Source organism: Anas platyrhynchos, chromosome Z, assembly GCF_047663525.1.
Source record: "Anas platyrhynchos isolate ZD024472 breed Pekin duck chromosome Z, IASCAAS_PekinDuck_T2T, whole genome shotgun sequence".
NCBI lineage: Eukaryota > Metazoa > Chordata > Aves > Anseriformes > Anatidae > Anas > Anas platyrhynchos.
Window position 1 is genome coordinate 74811492 of NC_092621.1, and position 25989 is coordinate 74837480.

Sequence of the window (25989 nt, forward strand, 5' to 3'; positions counted from 1 at the left end):
GCAGCAGCCGCAGGCTGTGTCAGGCTCTTAAACAACTGCACTTCAGCAAAGCCTCCAGATGTTACAGGTTGCTGCTTCAGCACGTGTTTGGTTAGCTCTGATGGCAAGAAGGGATCTTGCAGACATGTAAACTCACTACCCAGGGATTTCTGCTTTATGGGAGAACTCCTGCATTGCAGAGGGTTACGTTTTTCTGGAGGGGCTAAGGGACAGAGACCAGGCAAGTGCTGCTTAGGGAGGGAAAGCAAAATTGGTGGTCAGAAGTGGCTTCGTAAAGGTTCTTGACAGAACAGAGCTTTGTTAAGATTGATTGCTGAGGCTGTGTATGTGGTTGTGCAACACACTGCAGAAGTATTTTTTTTTGCCATAACTTTTGTGGTAGTAAAGTGTAGTTGGTTGGTGGGGCACGCGACCAAGTGCTTAAAACACAATTCTTGAGTTCAAATGCTCCAGCAAGGGTCAGATCCATTCTTAAGGAAGAACTTCCTTCCTTTCTATCTCATACAGAAATAAGAGTGGAGAGGAACAAGGAAAAATAGGCAAAATGGGATGAAAAGACTTCTTTTTTCTCTGAATATCTTCTGAGGAAGCAGCAGTTAATACAAAGTTATGTAGTTGTTCTCTTAGCACTGTCATGTTCCATAAACAAGACTGTTTTGATCTACATAGTTCAGATCATTTTGAAAGAATTTAGGGGGTCCTGTCGGTTTCCATAAGCGTTTTGCACGAAAATTGGTCAATGGAATTTATAGTATTTTTCACAGTAAATCACAGGTACCGGTAACAATTCCAGGAATTAAGTAGAAACTCTTAACATTAGGGGTACGGCACTTTGCTGAACTCTACACAGGGATAGCTGGGTTTGTTTCACAATATGTGGAAAAAAAAATTGGCAAAAACATCACTTTTTATTGTCTGATTATTGGCCTGAGCCATTGCATGTGCTTCAGTTCTCTTGAGTTAACCAAAAGCTGTCTGACTCTCACCCTGGGCTGCTAAGTAAATAAACATGGAAATAGTGACATATGTTCTCCATCTGCACGGTCACGTGCTGTATCTTCTCTGCTCAGAAATGTTACTTAATAGGAATATAATCGCTGTTGTTGAAAAGTGTATTTAAATGATAAAAATAAGGGATGTAGAAAACAAGCCAAATTTGGCACCTAATGCAGTAGTGACACGTTATTGAAGGTCTGGGCAGAAATGGCTTCACTTTCCTGTTTATAATAACTTTTACTTCCTGCATTCCCCATCTGTGATTCAGCAGCTGGAGCTACTCTGATCTTCAGACAAAGGAGACAGAAATAGGTGTCTTTTTTTTTTTTTCCTTGATGATCACATGCAGCAACAACTGCTGGGAGTGGTGTTGGAGACAACAGCAACAGGGGAGCATTTTGCACTGGATGAGTAAAACAACCCAGGATGAGTAAAACAACCCAGGACTACACAGGATTCTGTTAATATATTTTACTGTGAAGCAAATTTGTGATTTCTGCCTGTATGAGGAGAAAAGCTGAGGACTTGGTGTCTCTGGCTCCTCCTGGGTTCTGTATACAGCTTGCAGCTCTCAGGAAAGCCAGTTGGCTTGTTCAGTTTGAGCAGTCATATTTTAATCATCCTCTTAAGTCTGAAGAATAACTGAACACAAAACTGTCAGGAGGTGAACACAGTAGAAATGGATCTTTAACCACGAGGGGTGTTCTTCCCTACAGAAACACACTGGCGCTGGGAAGCCCGGTGTGCATGTTTTGTCAGCGTCTAAATCCCAAGCCCTTATTTTACTTAAAATTACCTTTCAGAAATCCCGGGAGAAGGTGATCTGTTGGTTTAGCCCTGTAACGTGTAACATGAGACTCTTGCTCTCTGCTTCTGGAAGAAAGCGTAGGCTGTGCTGAGCAAGTGCTGGCTGAGCTGCGATGATTTCAGCGTGTCCCATGAGCCGCAGGCACTGGAGTGGATGCTTGGTTCAGCTTCTTCTGGGTATAGCACATCAGGAGTTGTTAAGGAAACATTTTTTTTCCCCAGCCCCAGGTCAGGCTTCTCCGTTTCCAAGTGCTCCCTCTTCCCAGTTGTGCATAAAGGAGGACTATTTCTTGCTTTCCAGCTTGTTTCTCGTGCAGAAGTTAACTGAGCAGAACGTAACTCTTCCCAGGCAGAGCTTTTTCACTGCTCTGATATTTCCACTATCACTCGGGGTTTGGTCTAAGCCTAATTTTGGTCCTTTGGGCACCTAATAACTGTTTATTAATCCTTATTAGGGAAGTGATAGATTGATAAATTTATTGGTACAATGACAAGGAAAGGTAACAAAAATATGGAGTGACTTTTCTCCCTGCATCTGATTTTAATCCCCATCTGCAAGTGTATTTTGGTCATCCCTTTTCCCTTCTGGCCCAAAACCCTTTCTGTCAAAAAAGTGAAGAGAGGATTTATTTGATATATTGTCTAATGGGTATACCAAGCCTAGGAAGAACTGGGCTTCCAGTGCCTTCAAACCAGACACTTATTACATCTCTGAAACAGTTATTTGCTCACCTGTTTGTAGCAGAAATTAAATAAAATGTGGGTGTTTTTTTTTGTTTGTTTGTTTGTGTGTGTGTTTTTATTGGTGGTGGTGGTGGTGGTGATTTCTTTGTTGTTGTTGTTGTTCTTTTTTTTTTTTCTTCTTCGTCTTTTAACAGAACCTACTTTACTTCAGCCTGTTTGTACTTCTTTACAGCTTGGAAAAGCAAAGGTATAACTTCATAGCACATGCGTCAAAATATCAAATAAGTGCACCCAGGACAGGAGGATAATGTTCCTTTTCAATGTTTATTAATTTAAATAGTAGGAAGCTATCCAGAGACCAGGGCACTTAGAACAGGCACTTACAGTAGCCTGTGCTCTCACATCAGCAGTGATAAAGTTTTACTGAGGAATGTGTGTCTGTGATTATGTGAAGACCATGTCCAGAGAGGCCTCTGTTCTGAGTGAATCATTTTCAGACCTGCTATTATCTCCCTTTTTAAGTTTGGTTGTGTGCAGAGTTTTGGACACGAAATTATCACTTGCACATAAATGATTTCATAAATAATTCACATGGTAAACTTTACACAATCAACTGATTCAGTTTGCCAGCAACTTTTTAGTACTTCTGGGGTTTGTTGTTCACTTTTATCATAATATGTGTTAGAAATGTGCAGGGGCATGAGGACATAGATCAGTGTCCACGTTCTGTAAGTCAGAAGCTGGCATGGTCTGATACCCATACCTCATAGGTACATTCATACTTGGCTTTGTGTGTGCTCTCCAAATGCGTCACCAAGACTGCTTCTTTGATGTCTATGCACATGGCAAACCTGTGACAACTGTCTAGAATGCCACTTAGATCTCGACCAAAAGAGCTTCATTTTAGCACATGAATGCTATTTCTGTTTGTAGTTAACCAGCGAAGTTCCTAAGCTTCACCATTAACTTTACCTTACCTCTGTAAGCTTAAGCTCACAGTTCTGCTTCTGTAGATTGTTTTGGTTTGGCCCTTCATTAAATGCAGGCTGTCTTCTACCGCAGCTAAAGCAGAGCTGCCTCAGTCCAGGTTATGTCACTTGCTGATTAGTGACTGTTAATGCACCCTGCATTGCTGAACGGGTTTGTAGAAACCACAGCAGTGTGTCTATGCACTAGTGTTTTAGTGTTTCCCAAAAAGATTGAATGGACATTTCTGTTGTGAAAGTGTGTGAAATGGAATTTCTTGCAAAATTACATAGATTGCACAAGTTGTCTCATATGTCTGGAGAACTTGTAGCTTGAATGAAGCACAAGTAGGCTTCTTTTTGAAGATAAGTTGCAAGGCAGAATCAAGATTTTCTTTTATATTCCTGGCTAAGCCACATGCTTTGAGACGACTAAGTTACTGTCTGTGAAAGTATATATGGTAGTCTTTATTTTTAACTTTGGAGGGAATCAGTTTTATTTTTATGATCGTAAAACATTTTAAAACACTTTTAATAGCTGTGTCCTTGCAATGCACATGTATTCTTCAAATATGAATTTACTTAAGACACTCACTATGCTTTTGACTTACGATAATTGTTCTGATCTAAAAATGTCTTTAAACTGGATGAGAATGGATTTTCTAGATGTTCTCAGTACTACTGCTATTACAGTAGGATATTTTGCAGTTAGAAACATTGCTTTGTGGTACTCCTATCTAAATACGCTCACCCTGAGCCTACGCAGGGATGCTCAGCACTGTTGTGGCCCAGGGCCAGACTTCCCTGTGGAAGTAGATCCTTGTAAGCATCATAACTTTTACAAGGTGCTATCACTCTTGAGCTTTCATTCTTCAGCAGGGAGATTATTCCCCCATGCTCTGTATGGTCGGGATGCTGAGATGGGATGCTAGCCCAAGGGACTGCATTTTCTTTCGGGCACCTTTCCAGTTCTCTTGCCCTATGGGAGAGAATCATAGAATCATAGAATATCCTGAGTTGGAAGGGACCCTTAAGGATCATCAAGTCCAACTCTTGACACCGCACAGGTCTACCCAAAAGTTCAGACCATGTGACTAAGTGCACAGTCCAATCTCTTCTTAAATTCAGTCAGGCTCGGTGCAGTGACCACTTCCCTGGGGAGCCTGTTCCAGTGTGCAACCACTCTCTCTGTGAAGAACCCCCTCCTGATGTCAAGCCTAAACTTCCCCTGCCTCAGCTTAACCCCGTTCCCGCGGGTCCTGTCGCTGGTGTTAATGGAGAAAAGGCCTCCTGCCTCTCAACACCCCCTTACGAGGAAGTTGTAGACTGCGATGAGGTCTCCCCTCAGCCTCCTCTTCTCCAGGCTGAACAGGCCCAGTGCCCTCAGCCGTTCCTCGTACATCTTCCCCTCCAGGCCTTTCACCATCTTCGTAGCCCTCCTCTGGACACTCTCCAACAGTTTCATGTCCTTTTTATACTGTGGTGCCCAGAACTGCACACAGTACTCGAGGTGAGGCCGCACCAGCGCAGAGTAGAGCGGGACAATCACCTCCCTTGACCTACTAGCGATGCCGTGCTTGATGCACCCCAGGACACAGTTGGCCCTCCTGGCTGCCAGGGCACACTGCCGGCTCATATTCAACTTGTTGTCTACCACGACCCCCAGATCCCTCTCTTCTAGGCTGCTCTCCAGCGTCTCATCGCCCAGTCTGTATGTGCAGCCAGGGTTTCCCCGTCCCAGGTGCAGGACCCGGCACTTGCTCTTATTGAACTTCATGCGGTTGGCGATCGCCCAGCTCTCCAACCTATCCAGATCCCTCTGCAAGGCCTTTCCACCCTCATTTGAGTCCACAACTCCTCCAAGTTTGGTGTCATCAGCAAACTTGCTCAAAATACCTTCTATTCCTACATCCAGATCGTTTATAAAAATATTGAAAAGTACCGGCCCTAAAATGGAGCCTTGAGGGATCCAAGACTCTCATTTTTATTGTGAACAAGTTACTTCTGATGAAACTTTGTTAGGGCTGTTTGAAGTGCTTGAAGATCTAGAGCTAGATCATCACAAAGTTTCATTCCAGATGCTGCAGCCTACTTGGTAGTGCAGTATTGCATTTCTGATGTCTCTTAAACTCAATTAAAAGGTTTGGGCGAACTTGTCTGCTCCCTGTGTGTGATGTGTAAAAGTAGCTGAACTTTAGACTTGATTCAGCCTGCTTCCCTCAATGAGAGGAAATTTGTAAATCTAATAAAGAGATGGAGCAAAATACATCAAATGAGAACAGAGAAGACATCTAGCTTGTTAAATTGCTAATCACATTGCTATGAGAAGAGATGTGTAAGGAATACTGACAAAGAGCAGATGGATGAGCAGGTTCAGAGCTGTCTGAAATTAATGCAGAGCACATGCTGAGGATAACAGGAGGTATTAGAGCTGGAGAACACACTGAGACTTAGTAGAAATCCTTTTCTGATCCCTACACTTAAAGGTAAGCACAAGGTTTTCTTTTGCAGTCTTTTACAAGTCATACATGTCAAATGTTTAACTAAAGCCACTTCCTTGCATATTTCTTGTAATACTAGCATGCTACTGGCTCTTTTTTTTTTTTTTTTCTTTTTTTATGGTATCATACGTGTTGCAAACTGCAGAAGAGTGGATTACAGTGTCTGCCAAAGGTTTCAATTTTTTATTACTCATTAGCTTTCCAAATGCACTTCGTGGGCACAAAGTGCCTGATCTGACATACCTTTCTTACAGAAGATATTAAAAAAGAAAAAAGGAAAAAACAAACAAACAAACAAAAGCTGCAACTGCTAGGACCAGTCTCCAAGACAGGGATGCAGGGTATGGTAAGTCTTTGAGAAGCAAGCTTAAAGATCGTAGTATGCAGGTTCAGAGAGGTACATTTTAATGTCCAGAGAAGTCTGTTTTTATAGTAGCCCAACTAAACATTTTCGAATACAAAGAAAGAAATCCACAACCCTAGTTTATTGTTTGGTTTAGTAGAACGGGCCTGAAAATGACAACATCTCTGGCCATTGGTGCCCTGAGTTTGCAGAATACTTTGGTTACAAGAGCAGGCAAGAAAGATTACTGCAAAACATATGGAAAAGGCAGGGGACTGGGGAGTTCTGTGCCGTCAAGGCTCCCATCATATGCCTCCCTTGTTATGCATGTTCTCCCTTTGCAGGAGCCACTCAAAAATGCAGCAGCAGCAGAATGGTTTTTGGAGGACGGATGGAGGGCCAGGTAGCACTGCGTGTTGGTCCAGTGAGACATCCCACACCTGATCTGCTGCAGCAGCAGGTGGGAAAGCATCAGGAATTCTGTTTGGTGTGCAACAAGGATCTCCATTCCCTCCACGCAGGTTGAATTGCAGCCCTAGGCACCTCCTTCCTTCGTTGTCCGCCTTAAGCTGAACCCATGCGCTTCCTAGTGAAGCATATTTTGTTTGGCAGGCCATTGTCAAGGGACATACAGCCCTTCATTCCCATTGTTTCTTCTAATGGTGGTTGTGCCTGGGTCAGACAGTACTTAGTCATGATGAGAGATGAAGATACCAGTGTTGAAAGATTCAGCACATGATGATACACTGAATTCTTTATACTTGCTTCTTCATGAAAGTTTTGACTTTTATTTAGTAAAATAACTAAGCTTTATAGTGAGGCACTATCATGCTACCCAAGTTTAAAAAATAAATCATGTCAAATATTGCTACCACGGTATTTATTTCATAAGAGAAAATCAAGGTGACAACTTTTCTAATTTTCATGTTCATTTTGGTATCACCAGGGCACAAGAATCTTAGATTAGGTGAAGCAGTGAGGGGTAGCCCACATGCTCAGGCTGAAGTTCTCCTCCTCCAAAGGCATAAACATGAGTTAATTTGAGTTTTAGGTTGTCCTGGTGTTGTGGACTGTAATTAAAAGTAATTCTAGGCACACAGTGGATTTTCCCTATTGCTTCCAAAAAACGAATAAAAATGCAAGACATTGTGTGCCAGGTCAAAGATCCACATAATCAAAAATCTTCTGTCTATGCATGTTCGGTAACAAAAATGGAGGAAACAGGAAAAAAATCGTATAAACATCCAGTGATCACTGTTGAGAGATCCTGTGACATATGATTGCATTACTTTTATTAGCAGCAGAACAAAATCAAAATAGATGTTCATGGTATACTCTGATTCTGGGGCTGATTCCGCACTTCATTACGCTTCATACTTATCCGTATAAACAGTGTCATAAAAGTAATTACAGTGGCATACAACCAATGGAACTGGAAAACTAGGTTTGCTTTCTTCACTTAGGAAGTTTGGGGATTAAGCTAAAGTCATTTTTGTGTTTGTGATTTGCATCGGAGTATCATTTCATTTAAGCTTTACATATGCAGGGAAAAATGAGAACTACAACTACAGTCAGTACAGAATATAGAAAATAGAGCAATAGTGTATACAAATAGAGCTGAGGTTGATGTGGGAGAGAGCAGAATATAGCCTGGCTGATTCCTGCCGTATCCTGCTGAAGATAAATCCTTAATCGGATCCTTCATTAACATGAAGTGTGGAAAAAACAGCTCAAGCCAGAGATTACTTACTAAATGTAGTTAGTGGAAGAAATTATGCATTGAGGAAAATATGAAATCCCTCAAATTAATCGTTCAAATATCTGGAGTTTGACTCTCCTCTCTCTTACACTGGGATAAATCAAGAATAATTCAATTTCAGTGACTGACATACTAGCATAATTGGAGAATAAATTGAGCTTGCCTGCTCTCCCAGGATTTTAAAAGATTTACATTTTTAAGGCAAAATTATTTGCACTTCAAATTTTTACTCATCCATTCAGAGGACGAATCATGACCCCATGTCACAGACTGTGACCCTTTAATATATGATCTCTACCTGCTTAAACCCTGGCTGGAGTCTTCTTGCCACTCTGTGGGTTCAATATCAGTTGGCTTAAGTTTGTCTCTGGTTTTAGTATTCACTGCTTAAAAAAAGTCAAACTAGATCTTCATGTTAAGTGATCAGTGAAGCTCTGAAACGTACCTCGTTCTATGTAGTCACTTTTACAGTGTTAAATTCCTGCTTGAAGATTAAAACATCAAACTAGTCATTACTGTATACAGGCAGAGCAGAGTTTCTACTGAATTTGAAAATCTGTCTTTTGATTTTTTGATGATTTCCCAAACCTTCCACATCCGTTGTTCAGCTTCACACAATGCCTTCACATATATTTGTACTGTCCGTGCACCTCCATTGACTGAAATGTTTTTATGCCTGCCCTGTAGGTTTTTGTTTCTAGCAAGCCTGTGTCATAGTTGCTTTCTACTGATTCTCTTCTACATGCAACTGAATGTATTTTTTGATATATAAAGAGATAAAGTGTGTTGCATTGGTAGCCTAAGTCATCATGCCGTGTAATATAAAACAGAACAGAACAGTACCGGATTTTCTTACTTTTTTTTTTCAGTTAGTTGTATAACTCAGGAGAGTATAACTGAGGAGGATAATGCAGGAGGCATGCTACAGTAAGCATTTATTATTTTGTTCTCATTTCCTATGAGAAGATGAATGCGCTGACATTACCACAATAGAAAATGCATGTAGTTGGCAAATGTCCACCATATTCTGAAAGCTGGTTGTTGTTGATGGCAACTTCAATGTGAGCCGTCTTTCTGTGCTTGGGGAGTGTAAGATGTGTGCCTGTTTGAGTTATCACACTAATCCCTGCTACCAGATAGCCTTTCATTCCTGTAACAAAAACGTAATCCTCTGCTGTTACTCGGTACTCATTGTTCTGGTCTGAAGAGGGAATTACATTAAACAGAAGGCAATTTCTTGTTCCTCCCCTTGCTTCTGGACAAAGAACAACATGGTTCCCATGTAGGCAGTACTTAAATCTTCTGTTGAGAATATTGTGCATGTGCATGTGCACATTTGCACATTTCATGAGTGTCCTTTCCCTTTAATGGCTGATACAGTTAAAATTGTTTCCACATTTCTAAAATTTCTGCCTTTTTTGTCATTCTTGAAGGTGCCAGATCAATGTTTGTTCACACTGGGGATCGTCCACACACTGTTTTGAACCTTTTTCCACCATCGTATTGTTGGCAAGGGAAAGTAACCTTTAAAAAAAAATGCAATTGTTTTTACAGGTTAGCACTGGAGAAGGGTGATCTTCAGGCAGTTTTTGTGGGTATAGAGGGTACGTTGGTGAGTGCAGACTGGTAACTAGAATTCTGTGACAATTTGGCACTACTCAACCCCAGAGAGGTGCCTGTGCGATCGGTCAGTCACAAATGGGATCACTTGTATTCTTCAGTTCTTCAGAAGAGAAAGAACTGACAAGTTCTTTCTCTTGCTGATAAACACGTCCTTGTATGCAAGGAGAAGATGCCTGCACCGAAGAGAGGAGAGAAGTAGTAACTGTCCGAGAGGAATGTCTTTGAGGGGAAGAACAGGTGAACTGTATGAAGGGGATTTTTTTGCAAATGCTTTACTGAAAGTCCCAGAAGAAAATTTAAGAATTCCCAGCTCTAATTCTGATTGGATACTTTTCCCTTTTTTCTCCTGAAAAGCTGTCACTTCCATTTATACCCTTTACTGTTGGGGCATTTTTGTACTTTTTTTAAAAGTGTATTTAAAATACATATCTGTAACATTGAAGCCAATTTATAATGCTCATAGTCACCCCCTAACTTGTAACCACTATGACTGCTTTCTTCAAAATAAAACTGCAAATTTTTCTGAAAGTGAAATAAAAATATTATCTCTGGAAGCCATGCAAAACACCATGCTTTTCTTGGAAAGAAGTGCTAACTGTTCATACAGGTTGTTCTTTACGGCATCATTCAGAAAATTTGACTTATTATGGTTGAATCTCCCTTGATGGGTTGAGGAAAAGGTGGCTAGAGTTTCTGTTGGTTTTGGAGGGCTGTTTTTTGTTGTTTTGTTTTTTTTTTTTTTCCTTTTCAGTTGCCAAGAAAGCAGAATGCTGTTTTCATTACTAGGACAAATGTCAGAGTATTTTAGCACATAGTTATGTAGTTTACAAAACAAACATAGCTGGTCCAATATCTACCAAAATACAAGACTGATAATGACATAATCTTTGAAATCTGGGAAATGTAGTTCAACAGGAGAAACTAACTTTAGAGACAGATTACATCTTACCACATAACGGAGAAGACACTTGAAGGCATTTATGGTCAGGCTCAGTCACCTGATGGCTGTGGAGCTGTCCATTGCCAGTTGTCTGTACCATGCAGAGGTTCCTCAGACGGTGGAAAGTGGGTGCACTTAGGGCAGGAAATGACAGACTGACTTACCTGCAGTCTGCAAGTGAACGTATGCCCATTAGAAAAATTTATAGACAATGAAATTAATGAAGTGAGAGGTTCACTATTAAGTAACCTCAAAATATTTGCTGAACTTTACATTGGGAGATATGTTTTTCAGCTCAAGTACCTTTGAGTTCTGTGTCAAATGGCAATCTGACCAGTCAGCACTTCACTTTATTAGCACCTGGTAAATAGTCACTCTCCTGTTCTCACATCAGCTTTGTAAAATAAATAAAGATAATTATTGTAACTTCCTGGAGAATGGAATTCAGAGCAAAGAGAGACTTATCCCACCCATCTGAAATTCTCATGTGAGAGGTCACTTTTCTGTATGCATTTTCCCTGTCATTGAAGATATCTGTAAATCTCTTTAAGGCTTGTGCATTGGAGTAACACAGAGTTACAAATGTTAAATGGGATATAAATGTATAGAAAAGCATCTGGGAGCAGTTACTTTGATTAATTGGTTCATTGTTTGTGGTTCATACATTACTGAAAGCACAGTGTGTAGATCATCTATAAATCATAATGTGTAAATCACGGGCAGGCATATTTGTGAGGTTCTTTGGCTAGTTTGGTGCTAAGAATTTGTGTGCATTAAATTTTGGTGTAGTTCTTCTGTAGGCTAGGATTTTGTCCGAGGTAACTTTGTACAGCTGTAAATCAGGAGTGTCTTCATGAGATCAGTGCAGGTTTTATCGGAGGAAATCTGGTGTCTTCTGGGACTGTGCATCTGTTGAAGAGGATAATTCACGGGCTTAACCTCAGTTCTCAAGCAGACATTAAAGAGACCTTCAACAGGTTCAGTGGGCTTTAGTTCATCTCCGTACAACTCTACAGGCTTTAAGCTGAGAACATTCCTTCCCTACGTGACTGGCTCTATGAGGAAGGATGGAGGAATGTAAAAAATGTAAAGCAACACATTGGAGAAGTGACACAAGCTGTGAAATGTGGTATCCTGAACTTCTTTTCTTCTTGTTTTGTTTTGCTCAACAGCTTGTCCCCCAGGAACATACAAGCCTGAAGGTTCACCAGGTGGAATCAGTACGTGCATCTCCTGTCCCGACGAGAATCATACTTCTCCACCAGGAAGCACCTCCGTTGAGGACTGTACGTGCCGGGAGGGATATCGTGTTGTAGGACAAACCTGTGAAGGTAAGTGTTTCTAGCCAGAAACTGAACGGTCCTGTAATCCACGATGCAGTTCTGGGGCAGCTTCATTATTTGTCTTTGAAAGACAAGTCAAATTGCATGCAAGATTTTGTGTGTCTCTCCAAAACAGCAGAAGTACCAAGGTGCAACTAGAATTGGAAATGGAAAAAAAAAAAATGTTTTCCTTCAGTAGCCTGCTACATTCCAGCTGGTGTGATAACTCTGTTGTGGTTGTTTAATTATTTAGTTGTTCACTGCCCTGAACTGAAGCCCCCTGAAAATGGTTACTTTGTCCAGAATGTCTGCAACAATTACTTTAATGCGGCCTGTGGGATCCGGTGCAAAGCAGGATTTGATCTCGTGGGAAGCAGCATCAGGCTTTGTCAGCCAAATGGCCAGTGGTCTGGATCAGAGGCTACTTGCAGAGGTATGAATGTGTGCTTGAAAAGTCATTTTCTTTTGGGATCGTTTGTTCTTAATAGTGATTTACTCTGATTGATCCCTGGTTAGGTGTGCAGGTCTGACACTCTTAGATGAAAGAGTCACCTCAGTCATTCTGTTTCCCTCCTTCCTAAAATGATAAGAGGATATCTACAAAAGAGAATGTAGAGCATTATTTACTAGGTAGTTAGTCAAACATATAACAAGACCTTGCCACACAGGTGTCTTACAACGGCCATCAGTCTTCTCACATAGCCAGGCATTGGCTTACAGTTCCTTCTTATGAAGAATTAAAGTAGGAAGGCCTTGAGTATAGTCCTCTGAAGATTGTTGAGTGGAGTTTCACAGGGGAACAACTGACAGTATCCTAGGAGTTTGCTGTAAGGGAGCATCTGCTGGAAAAGTAATAAACAGAAAGATTGAAAGGGAGAAGACATGGGAAAGAGCATCCTTAAAAGCATGAATGAAAAAATTATTTGTAGAGCTCTTACAAGTATGTAGAAAGACAGTTTGTTTTTTTTCATCACTTGCTTTTGCCTGAGGTTCTTGGTTGTTTAGAAGAAGATGATGCATCCTCATGCTGTCCTGCCTGGTATTTCCCCCAAGGAGAGCCTGAAAAAGCAAGTAGCAGCCTTCATCTCCTCAACAACCACAGTTTGTAGTTTAACATGTTTAGCTCAAGTTGCATACACTTGATATTGGTCTGCACACCAGAATCTAGTAAACGAGAAGCAATCACCTCCTACAACTCTTGTCCTGGCCATGAATTTTGGGGAAGAAGTGGAGTAGGTTCTTGGCGGCTTTAGCACTTTATGCTACTACCAACACTGCAGCCCTTAAGGAAACAGCAACCGATGATTCTGAAAGCAGGGATCTGAGGTGCAGTTCCTTGGGACGTTCTTAGAGCAGTTCACTTTTGCTTACACTGCAGGGCTGTTCTTCAGATAATCTGGGAAAACTGTCTTCTTATATAGCTTCCAGTAAGAAGACAGAAAGGATAAGCTTGAAATAAAAAATAAGCTGCTGTCCTGTACCTCTAGGGTGCCTTCAGAAGGCAAAAACAAAGAGATAAAAACACGGGTTGAAGATTCATACCACTTTAGGTAGACTCGGGTACTGGGGAATAGCTCCTGCCTGTCAAAGCTTTTGTTGCACAGTAGTGTAGAAAAGCGGAGAAAGCTGCAGTCAATGACAAAGAAAGGATCCTTTATCTTCACTGTCTTTACTCAGGTGGAACTCTCTAGTACTTGGGAAAGCTTCTAGAGCAACTAAAAATATTCACCTGCTGGGTGTAGGTGCATGATCTTCCTTTAGCTAGGGTTTTGTTTGGAAAAGTAAGGGAAAAAAATGATTTGAGGTATTGTCTTGATGTTGAGCCAATTTCATTTGAAACATTGAAAGGATATATTTTTGCCTTTCTCATGCCCCTCCATCATCCTGAAGACTTCCAATCAAAAAATATATGTATTAAAAAATCCTACCTTTACATGTGCTGGATCTGCTACTCTCTATTCATTCAAACTATGGAAGGGAGCAAGATCAAAGACACGGTTTATAGCTGTCTTGTTAATCCCAGGGGTATTTTATCACATAAATTAGGACGGGACCTTAAAGGAAAATCCCTTGGCACTGCTTTGGATTTTGACATTAAACACTCCTCAATTGCTCTGCTAACTAAAATCTGCTGTGCTATTGGAAAGCAATTTATGCAGTTATGTCTTGCAATTAACTGTGACCCATGATAAAAAGCCCTATGAAGTGTGTATGTAATCCTGATAAATGTATTAGGAGAAAACACAGCGCAAGCAGAATATACCTTTGTTGATGTTTTCCCTGACTTTAAGGAAATATTTACTGGTCATGGAAAGTGTTTAATTGACAAGAGGATGGATTTGTGTTTTAAGACATGAAAACATAACCAGGATAACGTGGGCTCGATTCCCAGTTTCCATCAGAGCCATACTGAAACTCTGAAGGAAAGTGAACACAGAAACACTGCGGAGGCAGGAGCACTGGGGAGTACAGCTAGCGTGGTCAGAAGAGGTGACTAGACTTACCGAGTGGTGGAAGCACTCTCCATAGACATTACATTGCTGAGGTGCTCCTCCTCAGTGCTCATAATTCATTCAGCCTTCCTCAATAATAACCACAGGGCTTGGTAGTATTTGCTTCCTTGTACCACAAGTTGGTTACTAAATGCTTCCATAGAAACAATGAAAGAGAAAGCCTATTCTCTTCTGCGTGAAGCATATGTGATTCAGCTGCAAAATGTCTTTCCTATTCACTGCACTGCAGTTCAGGTGCAGCTTATTAGAAAGCTGCTCAGAAGTGTTGAGTGTCACTAGCAAGATGGAAATTTCAAGGTCTTTTTTATACTCTTTCATGCACTCTCTAGTGACCGCCTGTCTGTATGTGTGCATGAGAGGAATAGTATTTTTAAAGAGTGAAGATGAGACAGTGGTAATACAAAGATGTATCAGATGCATCTGAGTGGCTTTTTTTTCTTTCTTCTATATCCTAGGTTACCTAGGTTTCCCTGCAGATATTTTTTTTCACTCAGATTTCCTATAGCTATGTTCACATACAACATTATTTAATGAGGGTGGTTTGGTTTTTTTTCAGCTTTGAGGGGCTTGTGGTTATTGCCATTTGTACACATGATTTCATTTGAAGGAGAGGTCAGCATATTGGTCAGCATATTTCCCCTTTTATTCGTTTTAGGGAGTATCATGCTCAGTTCAGTCCACATGTCCAGCTGCAGGCATGTCTTGTCTCATCAGTATGCACAGTAAACAACTACTGGGAAGACGAGAGAAAGTTGCCAAGTTGGCTTACTTTCAAGTGTCTTTGGAGAGGAGCTTGTGGTCTGCCTCCTACCAAGCAGCAGCTAGGATGGTTTACTTGGTAAAATTGGCATTCCTACCGCAGCAGAGAAGCCGTCCACAGCTCTGAAGCCATACATTGTGAGAGCTTGCCCCCTGCCTGCAAGGTCAACAGAAGCTGTGGAAACAGTCCTGAGAAAAGAATAGTTTAGAGAGCTGCAGCCTGCTTGATTACATTTTTGATCAGCCACGCTGTTTGCCTTTATGTATGCTTTTCTCCCACTAATAACTTTTGAACCAGCACCCTCCAACCTTGCCTGAAGATGGTTTTCAATGATACAAGTTTTCCATAGCTTTGGAAAATCAGCAGCTAGTTAGAGAAGAGAGGCATGAATTGTTGAGGGGAAAGGTACGGTAGGACCTCAGCAGGCATCTATCTACTCATTTCGGCTTGCTGTCACCCTGTCATATATATATATTATCATCATCATCGTATAGTTATGTCCAGTCAATGGGTGTGCATGTCTCAGCTGTTCAATGCAGGTGACCCCAAAGGTGTGTACATACAGAGGGTAGCAAGGGGATGAAAGGAAAGAGACAGGTACTGGCTGAAGAGGAGAAGGGGAGATAAAGAAATTAAATCGAGGCCTTACCAGTGCCTGCATCAATAAATTGAGGAGTGCCTCAGGATGTTCCCAAGCACTGGGACACAGTCATCTGCTCTGTTAAGCTCTTAGCTTCTTCCCTGGCATGCCCTCAGCCCATACCAGACTGGCAATTTGGAATTTCCCAAACTGTCAGGCACGGCTGGGGAATTAGAAACATAAGAAAGATCCAAAATTTTCCATAGGATTGCATTTGCATGCAATCCTGGAGGCTGATAGACTTTACTAGCATAGGTTTCTTGGTGCCAAATGTCTCCAAAGGTTGGGAACTTTCCTGGGGATAACGAATTTGCTAACTTACATCAGAATTTAGGATGGTGTAGAATTGTGTTCCTAACTTCATACGTGTTACATAAGACACTCTCTCAAGAAAAGGAAGGCATCAGTCGTTCCAGCCCTAATCCCTAACTCTGTTCCAACTTCTGTAACTAGTGTACAAAACAGTACCTTCCCTATCCCTGAAAACCTTAGGACTAGAGTTACGGGTTCTCAGTGCTGCAGAGTGAACTTTTTTTTTTCTCCCTTTGCAGTTCGGACATGTCCCAAACTTCGGGCTCCTGAAAATGGTCAAATTAATTGTTCAACAGCTGACGTCTCCTATAAGACCGTATGTTTACTGACCTGCAATGAAGGCTATGAAATACAAGGAAATGCCAAACTCACCTGCCTGGGAACCTCACAGTGGGATTCAAAGGAGCCAAAGTGTGTGGGTAGGTATCTGGTTGCACTCTGTTCATGTCAGAGCACAGCCTTTCCTGATGTGCTGTCATAAGTGAGAAACTCTAACAATTTCAATAGCTGATGAAGCCAAGGTGAGAGTGAGAATTTGTTTATGGGTGTTTCATACAGATTTTAAAGTTTGGGAGGGGTGAAACCATTTGTAAATGGAATAAGCAGGAAGATTAACATTCAGATCTAGCACAGACAACCAATAGCCAAAAGGTTGTTGAATCTGGTGAATCACCGTGATGTGATAAGTTGTAAGAAACACACATCTTGTAGACTTACACCACAGATTAACCGTGAACAGAGGTTTGAGTTACCCTCTTAAAGCTGAAGGCTCAGGTGTGTCAGACAGGCATTGTGAGTGCCAAACAGAGTTGGGGCTGTTGTTTCTGCTGAACTCACAGCAGGAAATAAGTTGAGAAATATTAGGAACCAAAACACTAAGGCAGAATTCAGAGGTCACACCAAAGGTACAGCAGTAGGTAGGCATATATTGCTGTTCAGACACTTTCAGTTACACAGAGAAATAAAGGATTGTAGATTTCTGAAGTACCCAGTTGAGACTACTGACAGGTACCGAATTCACTTAGAAGCTTAAGAGGAAGAAATAGCATCTAAAACACTTCTGAGGTTAGACTGCAAGAAAAAGAGCACAAGCTTAAAAGTCCAGCATTTCAAAAGCTGATCTGGTGCCGACTAACGCTTGAGTTAAGTACATGCCACCTGGCTCCAGTTAGGGTAATGCTGGCAGGGTAATTTGGGTTGAACCTGTGACTATTTTTGAACTACAGTCCTAAAGATGTGGACTTTGCTTGAGACAAGAATAAATTTCTAACTGAAGATATGTGTTCTAAAATCAAAAAGTATTAATTTATCAGGAGAGTTCATTAAGAGATCCTAATCTCTCTTCTGTTGAAGTCAGTGTAAAAACTTCAATTAACTTCAAAAGGAAGGGACCCTGAAATCCTGTTGGAAGATTATAATTGGAAGATTAACTATATTCATCAGTTGAACTCATCCTTCCTAGCTTAGCATTTTGATTATTAAAATCCATCTCTTCCCTGTATCAGATTTCTTCACACCATGCAATTTTCCTTCCATGCCCGGATTACCCTTGGCAATGGCTTATTTTTGCTGAATCTGAAAATCCAGTATAAAAGTTAGCTTTGGTTGTCCCAGAGGGAAACGTGTGAGCTAGAAACAGCCTCTGCCATCAGGCTTTCTGAGATTCTTCTCAGTACTGGTGTGTGGAGTTTCATTCAGAGAAAGATATAAACGAGGAGACTCTTAAGAGCATGTCCCCTTCAAAACGTATCCTTGGTACTCATTTTCAGAACATTCATCATTATCATAGAAGTGTTCCCTATTTATTTTTAATCCAAGCAGTTTCTAACTATTATTTGTCATCTGCTGGATGAAAGAAACCAAAAATCCTTGTGTATTTATGCATATGTAGTTAATAATTTATCTATTTCCAACCCTTCTGTTGACAAAATGAAGTGGGATTAGGGTCGGTCTCCTGCCTTGGAACAGATTTCTTGGATCTCAGGGTACACTTGTAGCTGTTTTTCTGAGTGCTTTCCAGTTTGAGTGGACATCAATGCAAAGTTTACCATATTTAAACGTTAGCTCTGTAAGACTGTACTGCAACCATCTGTAAACATAATTGCCACAGTGTCATCCATAATCTGGATTGTTTACAGGCACTTCTGTGAGGTCTGTTTCATATACATCTTTTTCCAAGAGAGTGGAAGTTAATGCTTATTTGCTATTTGCATGTATTTTTAAGTCTTTTTTTTTTTCATGGTGTTTGCAATTAGTTAGCTTTGCGTAGGTTGCATTACATTACAGACTGCTTAAAAACAAAATACTTGCTAAAAGGAAAGGCTTTATCTTCTGTCCAAATCGAAAAAAATGTATTTCCTCAGTCATGTTCTTGTGTTTCTTCACCCTGTGATAAAGGCCTAATATTAAGCACATTAAAATTAATGAACTTTGCAGGATACCGTTCCCCTTGCTTTGTTCAAGTGTTCATGAAGAAAGATAAAATCCGGATGGCATCCAGGGTGTTGATGCCATCTAGTGTTAAAAAAATTAGTACTCCGCAATTCTAATAGCAGTTGACCGATAACTTTCCCTGAAATGTCTTTGTAAAGGGGTTGAAGGAAGGAAGTGTGATTTGCTTGGTAATCTATTTGTTAGTTACTGTATTGAATCATCTTGGTCTCTTAGACCAGCCCAGGTTGGAAGTGACCCTGAAAGATACCATCACTCTGTTCCTCACAGAGTCCGGACTTCCTGGTCAGCTTTATCAGACCATGTAAATGAGCACAAATAAAAAAGCCAAACAACAATAATACAGCTTATTTGTTTGTTTGTTTGTTTGTTTCTGGTAAAAACCTGTCCCACTTTAAACAGATTCCCTGTGGCTAGATATGCCAAAGGTTAACCTGAAACTTTGTCTGATATTTCAGGATTGTGCTCTGCTAGGATCTTGCTAGTATACTTGGAAGCATCTTTATCAGGACTGTTACCACTTAGCCAAGAGCTGTAGTTTTCTTTTTCTTACACTGTGTCTTTTACAGCCTTTCTTCTACTTATTCCCTGAGTAGCATTCATCTTAATGCTTTTAGCTTGTCCATTCAGACATTGTTTTTTTCCAGTTCGTGATCTTTCTTCTATTTGTCAGTATCCTTCCATGGTGACCAACCACAGGTTAGATTTTATTTTTTTTCTGATGGAGTTGTTCTGCATTTCACAGCCAACAGCATCTACCTGCAGTGAATGTGTTAACATTTACGATCTTTGCAGCCTGTTGAAATATCTGTTCAGAAGCTGCAGCCTGTTGCAGTTATTAATTGCTTAGACTTAGACACATATTCAGTATTGCGAGTTTAGAGGACAGGAAATACTTAAAATGCTTAGAGTATTTGAGATTTGTTTCATGCAGAAGAACCAGTTTTCAGTGACTGCTGCATATCTGGGGAGAATATATACCCTTTCTTTGGGAAAGAAAAGGGATATGTACTGTTTTGAATGTGAATCACTTCTGTGTCATTAAACCATCGCTAAGAGATGAACAGAGCTTTGCCTTCTGTAGCTGTGTTGTTTTGTTTTGTGTGTGTGCCTTTGTGTAGAAACTTTCCTGCTCTCTTCACCAACTAGCTAAAGAGTTACAGTTCTTCTCATTTGCTATAGTCAATGAAGCATTTTTCTTGTGTCTTTGTTCATTACCTGTTGGAAGAATCACTCCTGAAAGTCTGCTTATCGGAATTAATGTGATAAACATTTTTGTCCTGTTTGTTAATGACTGCATGTTTGAAGTAAAAATAATACTCCTTGTCTCACATGGTAAAAACAACAGCTCAAAACTGAACAAGGCTGTGAGAATTGGACATGTTTACATACATTGCATTGTTTGGAAGTTTACACTTCAGTGCAAATATGCTTCAGAATTTGTATTGAATTCTTGTTACAAAACAGTTCAAAACCTCAATTCTAAGCCTCAGAGCAATCATCGTCCCTTCTTAACATTGGAGGGATGTTCAGCTGCCTTTTATTGTTACCCTCAATCTTTGCATCTGGATCTGAACACAGTCAAGACCAATCCTAGTTTCACTCAGTTTGGAGTACAGTAGGCAAAATCACATGCCATATCTCTGATCTCAGGTCAGCTCATGGCATGGGGTCCTTTTCTGTCTCACATCCTTATTTCATTTAATGCAAAAGCTGTACAAGAAGGCAACAAATGCAAGACCATTGCTCAAAAGAACCAATTTCCATAAAAAGCAAGGGAATGCAACTTCAAAGTAATCATGAAAGGTAAAGTTGTTTAAAAAAGTTGTTAAAAAGTTGTTTAAAATAAAAGGTGGCTGGGAGGGGAAGGGAGAGCAAAATATAGTGGAGCCACATGATGAATACATTTGTGTCTAACTGAAAAGCAAAAGCAGAAAAATCATAGAAACACAGAATCATAGCATGGTTTGGGTTGGAAAGAACCCTAAACCTCACCTCATCCAACCTTCCTGCCATGGGCAGGGACATTTGTAGATCAGGCTGCCCAAGGCCCCGTCCAGCCTGGCCTTGAATACTTCCAGGGATGGGGCATCCACAGCTTCTCAGGGCAACCTGTCCAAGTGTCTTACCACCTTTATCATGAAGTTTTCCTTCCTTATTTCTAATCTAAATCTACTCTCTTTTACTTGAAAGCCATTCCCTCTTGTCCTGCACCTATACCCCCTGCCAAAGAGTCCCTCCCCAGCTCTACTGTAGGCCCCCTTTAGTCACTGGAAGGTCTCTCTAAGGCCTCCTCAGAGCTTTCTCTTCTCCAGGCTGGATCCCAACTCCCTCAGCCTGTCTTTACAGGAAAAGTTCCAGCCCTCTGATTGTCTTTGTGGTCCTCCTCTGGGCCTGCTCTAATAGGACCTGGCGTCCTGGATGCTGTTTACTTCAGTCAGCACTGGAAAACAGAATTTGAGTAGTTTCTACTGTTCACTCACAGTGCATGCAGACTTGTGAATTAAAGGTCTGTATGTTTTGTGTTCCCTCTGAGTTGCCCTATGACTTAATTTGCAGATTTGTTGGAATGTGCTTTTTTACATATGTCAGTTAAAAGATATATCTTAATGGTCTCTTGTAGAAATGCGTTGCCCCGCCTTCCAGAAACCAGCAGGAATAACAGTTTTCCCTCCAAGATGTGGGCTGGAACCAGCTGTTTCTGGGACTGTGTGCCAACTGAGCTGTCCCCAAGGATTCCTCTTGTCTGGAGCTAGAGAAGAACTAAGGTGCATTTCATTTGGGAGATGGAGTGCAAACATCCAGGAGGCTCATTGTAAAGGTAGAGACCAGCACAAAATACTTCTGTGTACACATGCGCAGAACTGAAGGGAAACAGGAATAGCTGAGAAAAGACAGATTTGAACTGGGGAAAGCATAATTTAAGCAGTATGTAAGAAGTGTTGTCCATACCATTATAGCTTGGTTCTCAAATTTACTTGAGTTAGTAATACTAATGTGAAATACAAAGTTTGCTTAAGTGCATTCTTAAAAGCGTTCATGGTTGGCTGTCACTCCTTGGATGAGAAGTCCAAGAAGGATGAGGTATGGGGATACTGCCTGCTAAAAGGCCTGATGTGAAGATAAATTTGAAATTTCAAAGTAAAAGTGAAAGATCTTAGCTTAAACGTAGTCAGAGTGGAACCTACACTCCTATTAAAACAGCAGTAACAGTAATGCTTCCAGTGATTTAGCACAGACTTATGTAAGCACTGTAGTCTGAGCAGACCTGTACTGGCTGTGCAAGTCCTGGCTGATACACAGGGTATGGAAGGATGCTTCTTTTCAGTTGGCTCTGACCTGACTACAGCTGTAGACGTGTCCTCAGTAATAATAGCACACAAGAGTCAGTGCCAAAACTGACGGAAAGAAGTGCACAGTCTATAGAGGAGCAGGAAATCGTTGCATGCATTTGAAGGGTCCTGTCGCGTTTGCCTAATTCTGGCATTGTAAGGTTATTTATTCTCTTACATGCATGCACACTGAGTTGGAAGGAATTTGGCTTTGGATTACAGGAGGACACAAGTGAAAGTGTAATTTGTCTGGAAATAGGCTATTCACCTCTTTGTGAACCACTGTGCTCCTAGAGCTAATGCTTCCACCCCAAACAGGGGCCTTCACCAGCCACTGCATGAAAGAACTGGACAGAAAACAGTTATGGCAGTCGTCTTGCCAAGTCACTACAGAAACTGAGGTGGGAACTTTTTCCTCTGCAGTGGCCAAGGAGATTTTATCCTTCCCTTTAAACATATCATTTCCCACTCTGTGATGTACCACATTGTTTTTCTGAATCTCTGTGTAAACCTGTGCCAAACCACAGTTTTTAATATTTGATGGGATCCCAGCACAGGGCTATGAGCTGAAGCGTTTGGATCAAGATAAAGCAGCATGGATTGGGTTCAAGCTTTTAGATACTACCAGTGCATAAAACCCTAAAATAAGAGGCACCAAGAATCTCTAAAAGTTATTCTTCTCTAGTAAAAATGAGCAGTGGCCTCTCAGTTGCTTTCAGTCTTATTATTGTCTCTCTCTATTTTGCTGCCAAAATATTTTCCCAGTTCAAAACAGCCATTTTCCTTCTGACTTATTTATTAGCCTTTCTACAAAATTTCACTTTTAAATGGAATTTGCTCCAGCCTGAAGGCTGTGGTCAGGGGAGTGAGAATTATAACTGGTAGTTATTAAAAGAGTTCACTTCTACTAAAATTTTCATCAGAATGAGTTCAGAGGAAGGCAAAACCACTTGTATTTATTGCTTTGCACTCTTAATTACAGGGGTTTAATTGTCTGACTTATGTCTTTACTGGAACTATGTAGTAATAAAAATGTAAGTGGTATCAGTCCTGAGTTGTTTTAAAGCCTCCTGGGCATGGATGAGTTCAGAGCTGAATGCTATCCTTGTCTCATGAGTCTTGAGACCATTTATCAAACAATACTACAGCAATAAAATAACTTGACCACAAATGTTTTGAGAGGCCCTGTGCCAGGGAGATGAAGAAATACTTTGTCGGAGAAACTTTGAAGTTTAAACGTTGGTGGTGATGTTACCCATATTGTACCACCAGTACTTTGGAATCATTCCACATTATCACATATGTCACAATAAGAGCTCATTAGTCCTAGTCAGTACCTTGTAGAAAGCATTTATTAAACAGCATTTCCAGTAACTGTTGACAGAAATCTTGTTAGTGCTTCTTTCAAGTCAGTTCCACACTATGTTACAGGGCATTTGGGAGTGACTACTGGCTTGCTCATGGTACATGTCCTGTCAGAAATAATTTTCTTTATGTCACTGATGATCAGAAACAAGTGTTTACATCTGTATGTGTCATGTGTGTGGGCAGTGAAAGGATAGAGAAGCCGTTCCTTCTTAATGAGTAGATGTGTGTAATGAATAGATGAATAATGAAACAATTCTGTCTTATTTATGCTTTGTTTTATGGTCATATGCAGAAACCAGAATCTCATTGTGTTAGGTGATGTTCAAAAATAAAACAAAACAGTCACTTCTCATGTAGAATTTACTGTTTATATAAGAGCCAGTAAGCAAGAATTAAAAAGAGGCAGAGACAGTACCTTTGCAAAAACGTGTATATATTCCAGGCAACACAAAAAAAAGCAGTAGTTATAACAACTTGAAGTCTAACAATTACATAGATTTTATTTCTATAATACCACATACAAAATATTTGTCTTCTGGGTCAGATATTGAAGCTCCTTGGATCCGCTGTCCAGAAAACATTGAGACTGAGACCCTGGAACATCAGAACTCTGCTAATATCAGCTGGCAGATCCCAATAGCTGAGGATAACTCTGGAGATGAGGCAAGTTAAAACCTTTACATTTGGCTGGGTGCATTCTTTTTTAGCTAGTTATTTCCAATTAATTTTCTGAACCACTGGAATTTCTTTCTTGTGACAAGCAGGAGTAGAAGACAAATATGCTGAAAACCTTGTATGTTGAGAATTCAGCATTTTCTGTCCCATTTAGGATTATGTAGTCACAGGACACTCTGCATGGTTGATTTATGTGGTCAAAAGGAGGAATGTGCCCTTGTTTATAAAATGGAGACAGCTGCTTTAAAATTAGCTCTTAGAATGTGAAGGAGTTTAATAAATGCTTCTCAAAAGGAAGTAAACCAGTTCATTAATCTAAAAGGCTAACAAGAGCACGCTGTGATAAGTAAAAACGCATTTCGGCTTCCCAAATGAGAAAGAAAAATCCCATTTTCTTATCCTATGCAAGGTTCAGACATGGGCCTTTGGCTACTATGGGTATCAGAGGTCTGGGAATGGAGTTTAGGAAAATTTGCTCCAGAGCTATTTCATAAAGAGTAACATTCCCTACAGGCTCAGACACGATCAAGTTACAGCAACTGTGAATGAATTATCATGAGTCAGCAGAGGAAGAGTGGCTGTATGTATGTATGCCCTGAATTTGCTGCAAACGCAGGAGATTCTTGCATTTGGAAACTGTGAGCAATCCCAGGAAAAGAGGTTTAAGTTCCCACAGGTTTTGGAGCAGCACAGCCATGGTCAGATACTGTAGCTCTGCTGACCCAGAGTCATTCACTGAGCTGTAGAAATGAAGTGCCTTCACTCACAGTTGTAGCTGGTTTGTCAAAGCCACAGTGGCTCAGATGAAGCCAGTTCTCTTCAAGAGAGGTTCCTTAATGCAGTTCAAACCCGTATGAAAGAGCTGTAGTCAGCAAGTAGGTGCTATTACTCCAAAAGCAGGGTTCTTCTGTGGTACTGGAATGTACTGAAGCATCTGTGGGCTATTAACTCATACAAATATGTAAATTAAAGCTGCATCTGCAAGTACTCACGGCACACAACCGTCTGCCCCACACATCTCCCAGGTCTGCTGCCCTTGCTGCTGGAAACGTGAACTGCAGACAAAGCAGGTTCTGAGCTGACACAGTTTGTGTGCAGCATAAGGAGGCAGACAGGAGCCTGTCTCAGACTGTCTTACTGCACAGTGCTGCAAACTTCAGCAGATCAGGGTCCAAATCCTGACTGAGTAAAGTTGCTATAAGGAAAGTAGTCTTGGGAAGGGAAGAAAGGCACTCTCTTGCAAAGTCCACTCTCATTACTTGAAGAGGCTATTAGCATTATGTAAGAGCAGGGTCAACATTAAAGGATACCATTTTGTGCCCATTTCTTGTAACATATGAGTGTTATGAATACTGGCCTGTTTTGTTTGTTGTTGTTTGTTTGTTTTTTTTAAGTAACAAGTGTCTTCCTATAAAAGGTGTCAGTGCACGTTACCCCAGCTTTCATACCACCATATCTCCTCCCGATTGGCGAAGTTGCCATTACTTACACAGCAGTTGATAAGTCAGGCAATGAGGCAAGCTGTACATTCAGTGTCAAGGTTATTGGTAAGTGCTGTTAAAAATCATTGGGAAAGAGTCTGTCATGGTTGAAACCTTCTCATTCTGTGCAGAAAGAGATGTTGGATCACCACGGCCTTTCTGTGTACATGGATAAATCCAGAAATAATGCCATCTCCATAAATGCATTGCTGATCTTGGGCCACAGTTCACATAGCATGCAGTCATTGCACCCACATGTTCGGTTTGGGTTGTTTTTTGTTCTGTTGTTCGTGTGAATGTTAAGATTATTCCTTATACTGATATATGAAATGCTTTTTTTGTGCTGCTGCTTACTGCCTTTATCATATACATCTTTTTTTTTTCTTCTTCTTGAAAGACTCTAAGAATTTCCATGGTTCCTGCACACTGCTGATGCAAATCATAGTTCAAGTATTTTTGCCAGACAGTTTTGTTATTCCACAGTCCTGTTAAACAAAGTTTGCTATGTAGAAAGCAA

General features: G+C 40.7%; 1 protein-coding gene across 2 annotated transcripts in view; it reads left to right on the top strand.

The window, feature by feature from the left end:
* The window catches only part of SVEP1 (sushi, von Willebrand factor type A, EGF and pentraxin domain containing 1), a 124352-nt gene that overhangs the window by 32503 nt on the left and 65860 nt on the right, over positions 1 to 25989 (top strand). For both annotated transcript variants that reach the window (XM_038169897.2, XM_038169899.2), the window contains exons 4-9: positions 11791 to 11949; positions 12194 to 12373; positions 16405 to 16584; positions 21240 to 21437; positions 23861 to 23979; positions 25409 to 25538. In XM_038169897.2, the coding sequence (XP_038025825.1) occupies positions 11791 to 11949; positions 12194 to 12373; positions 16405 to 16584; positions 21240 to 21437; positions 23861 to 23979; positions 25409 to 25538 (966 nt within the window). The remainder of the gene's footprint in view (positions 1 to 11790; positions 11950 to 12193; positions 12374 to 16404; positions 16585 to 21239; positions 21438 to 23860; positions 23980 to 25408; positions 25539 to 25989) is intronic.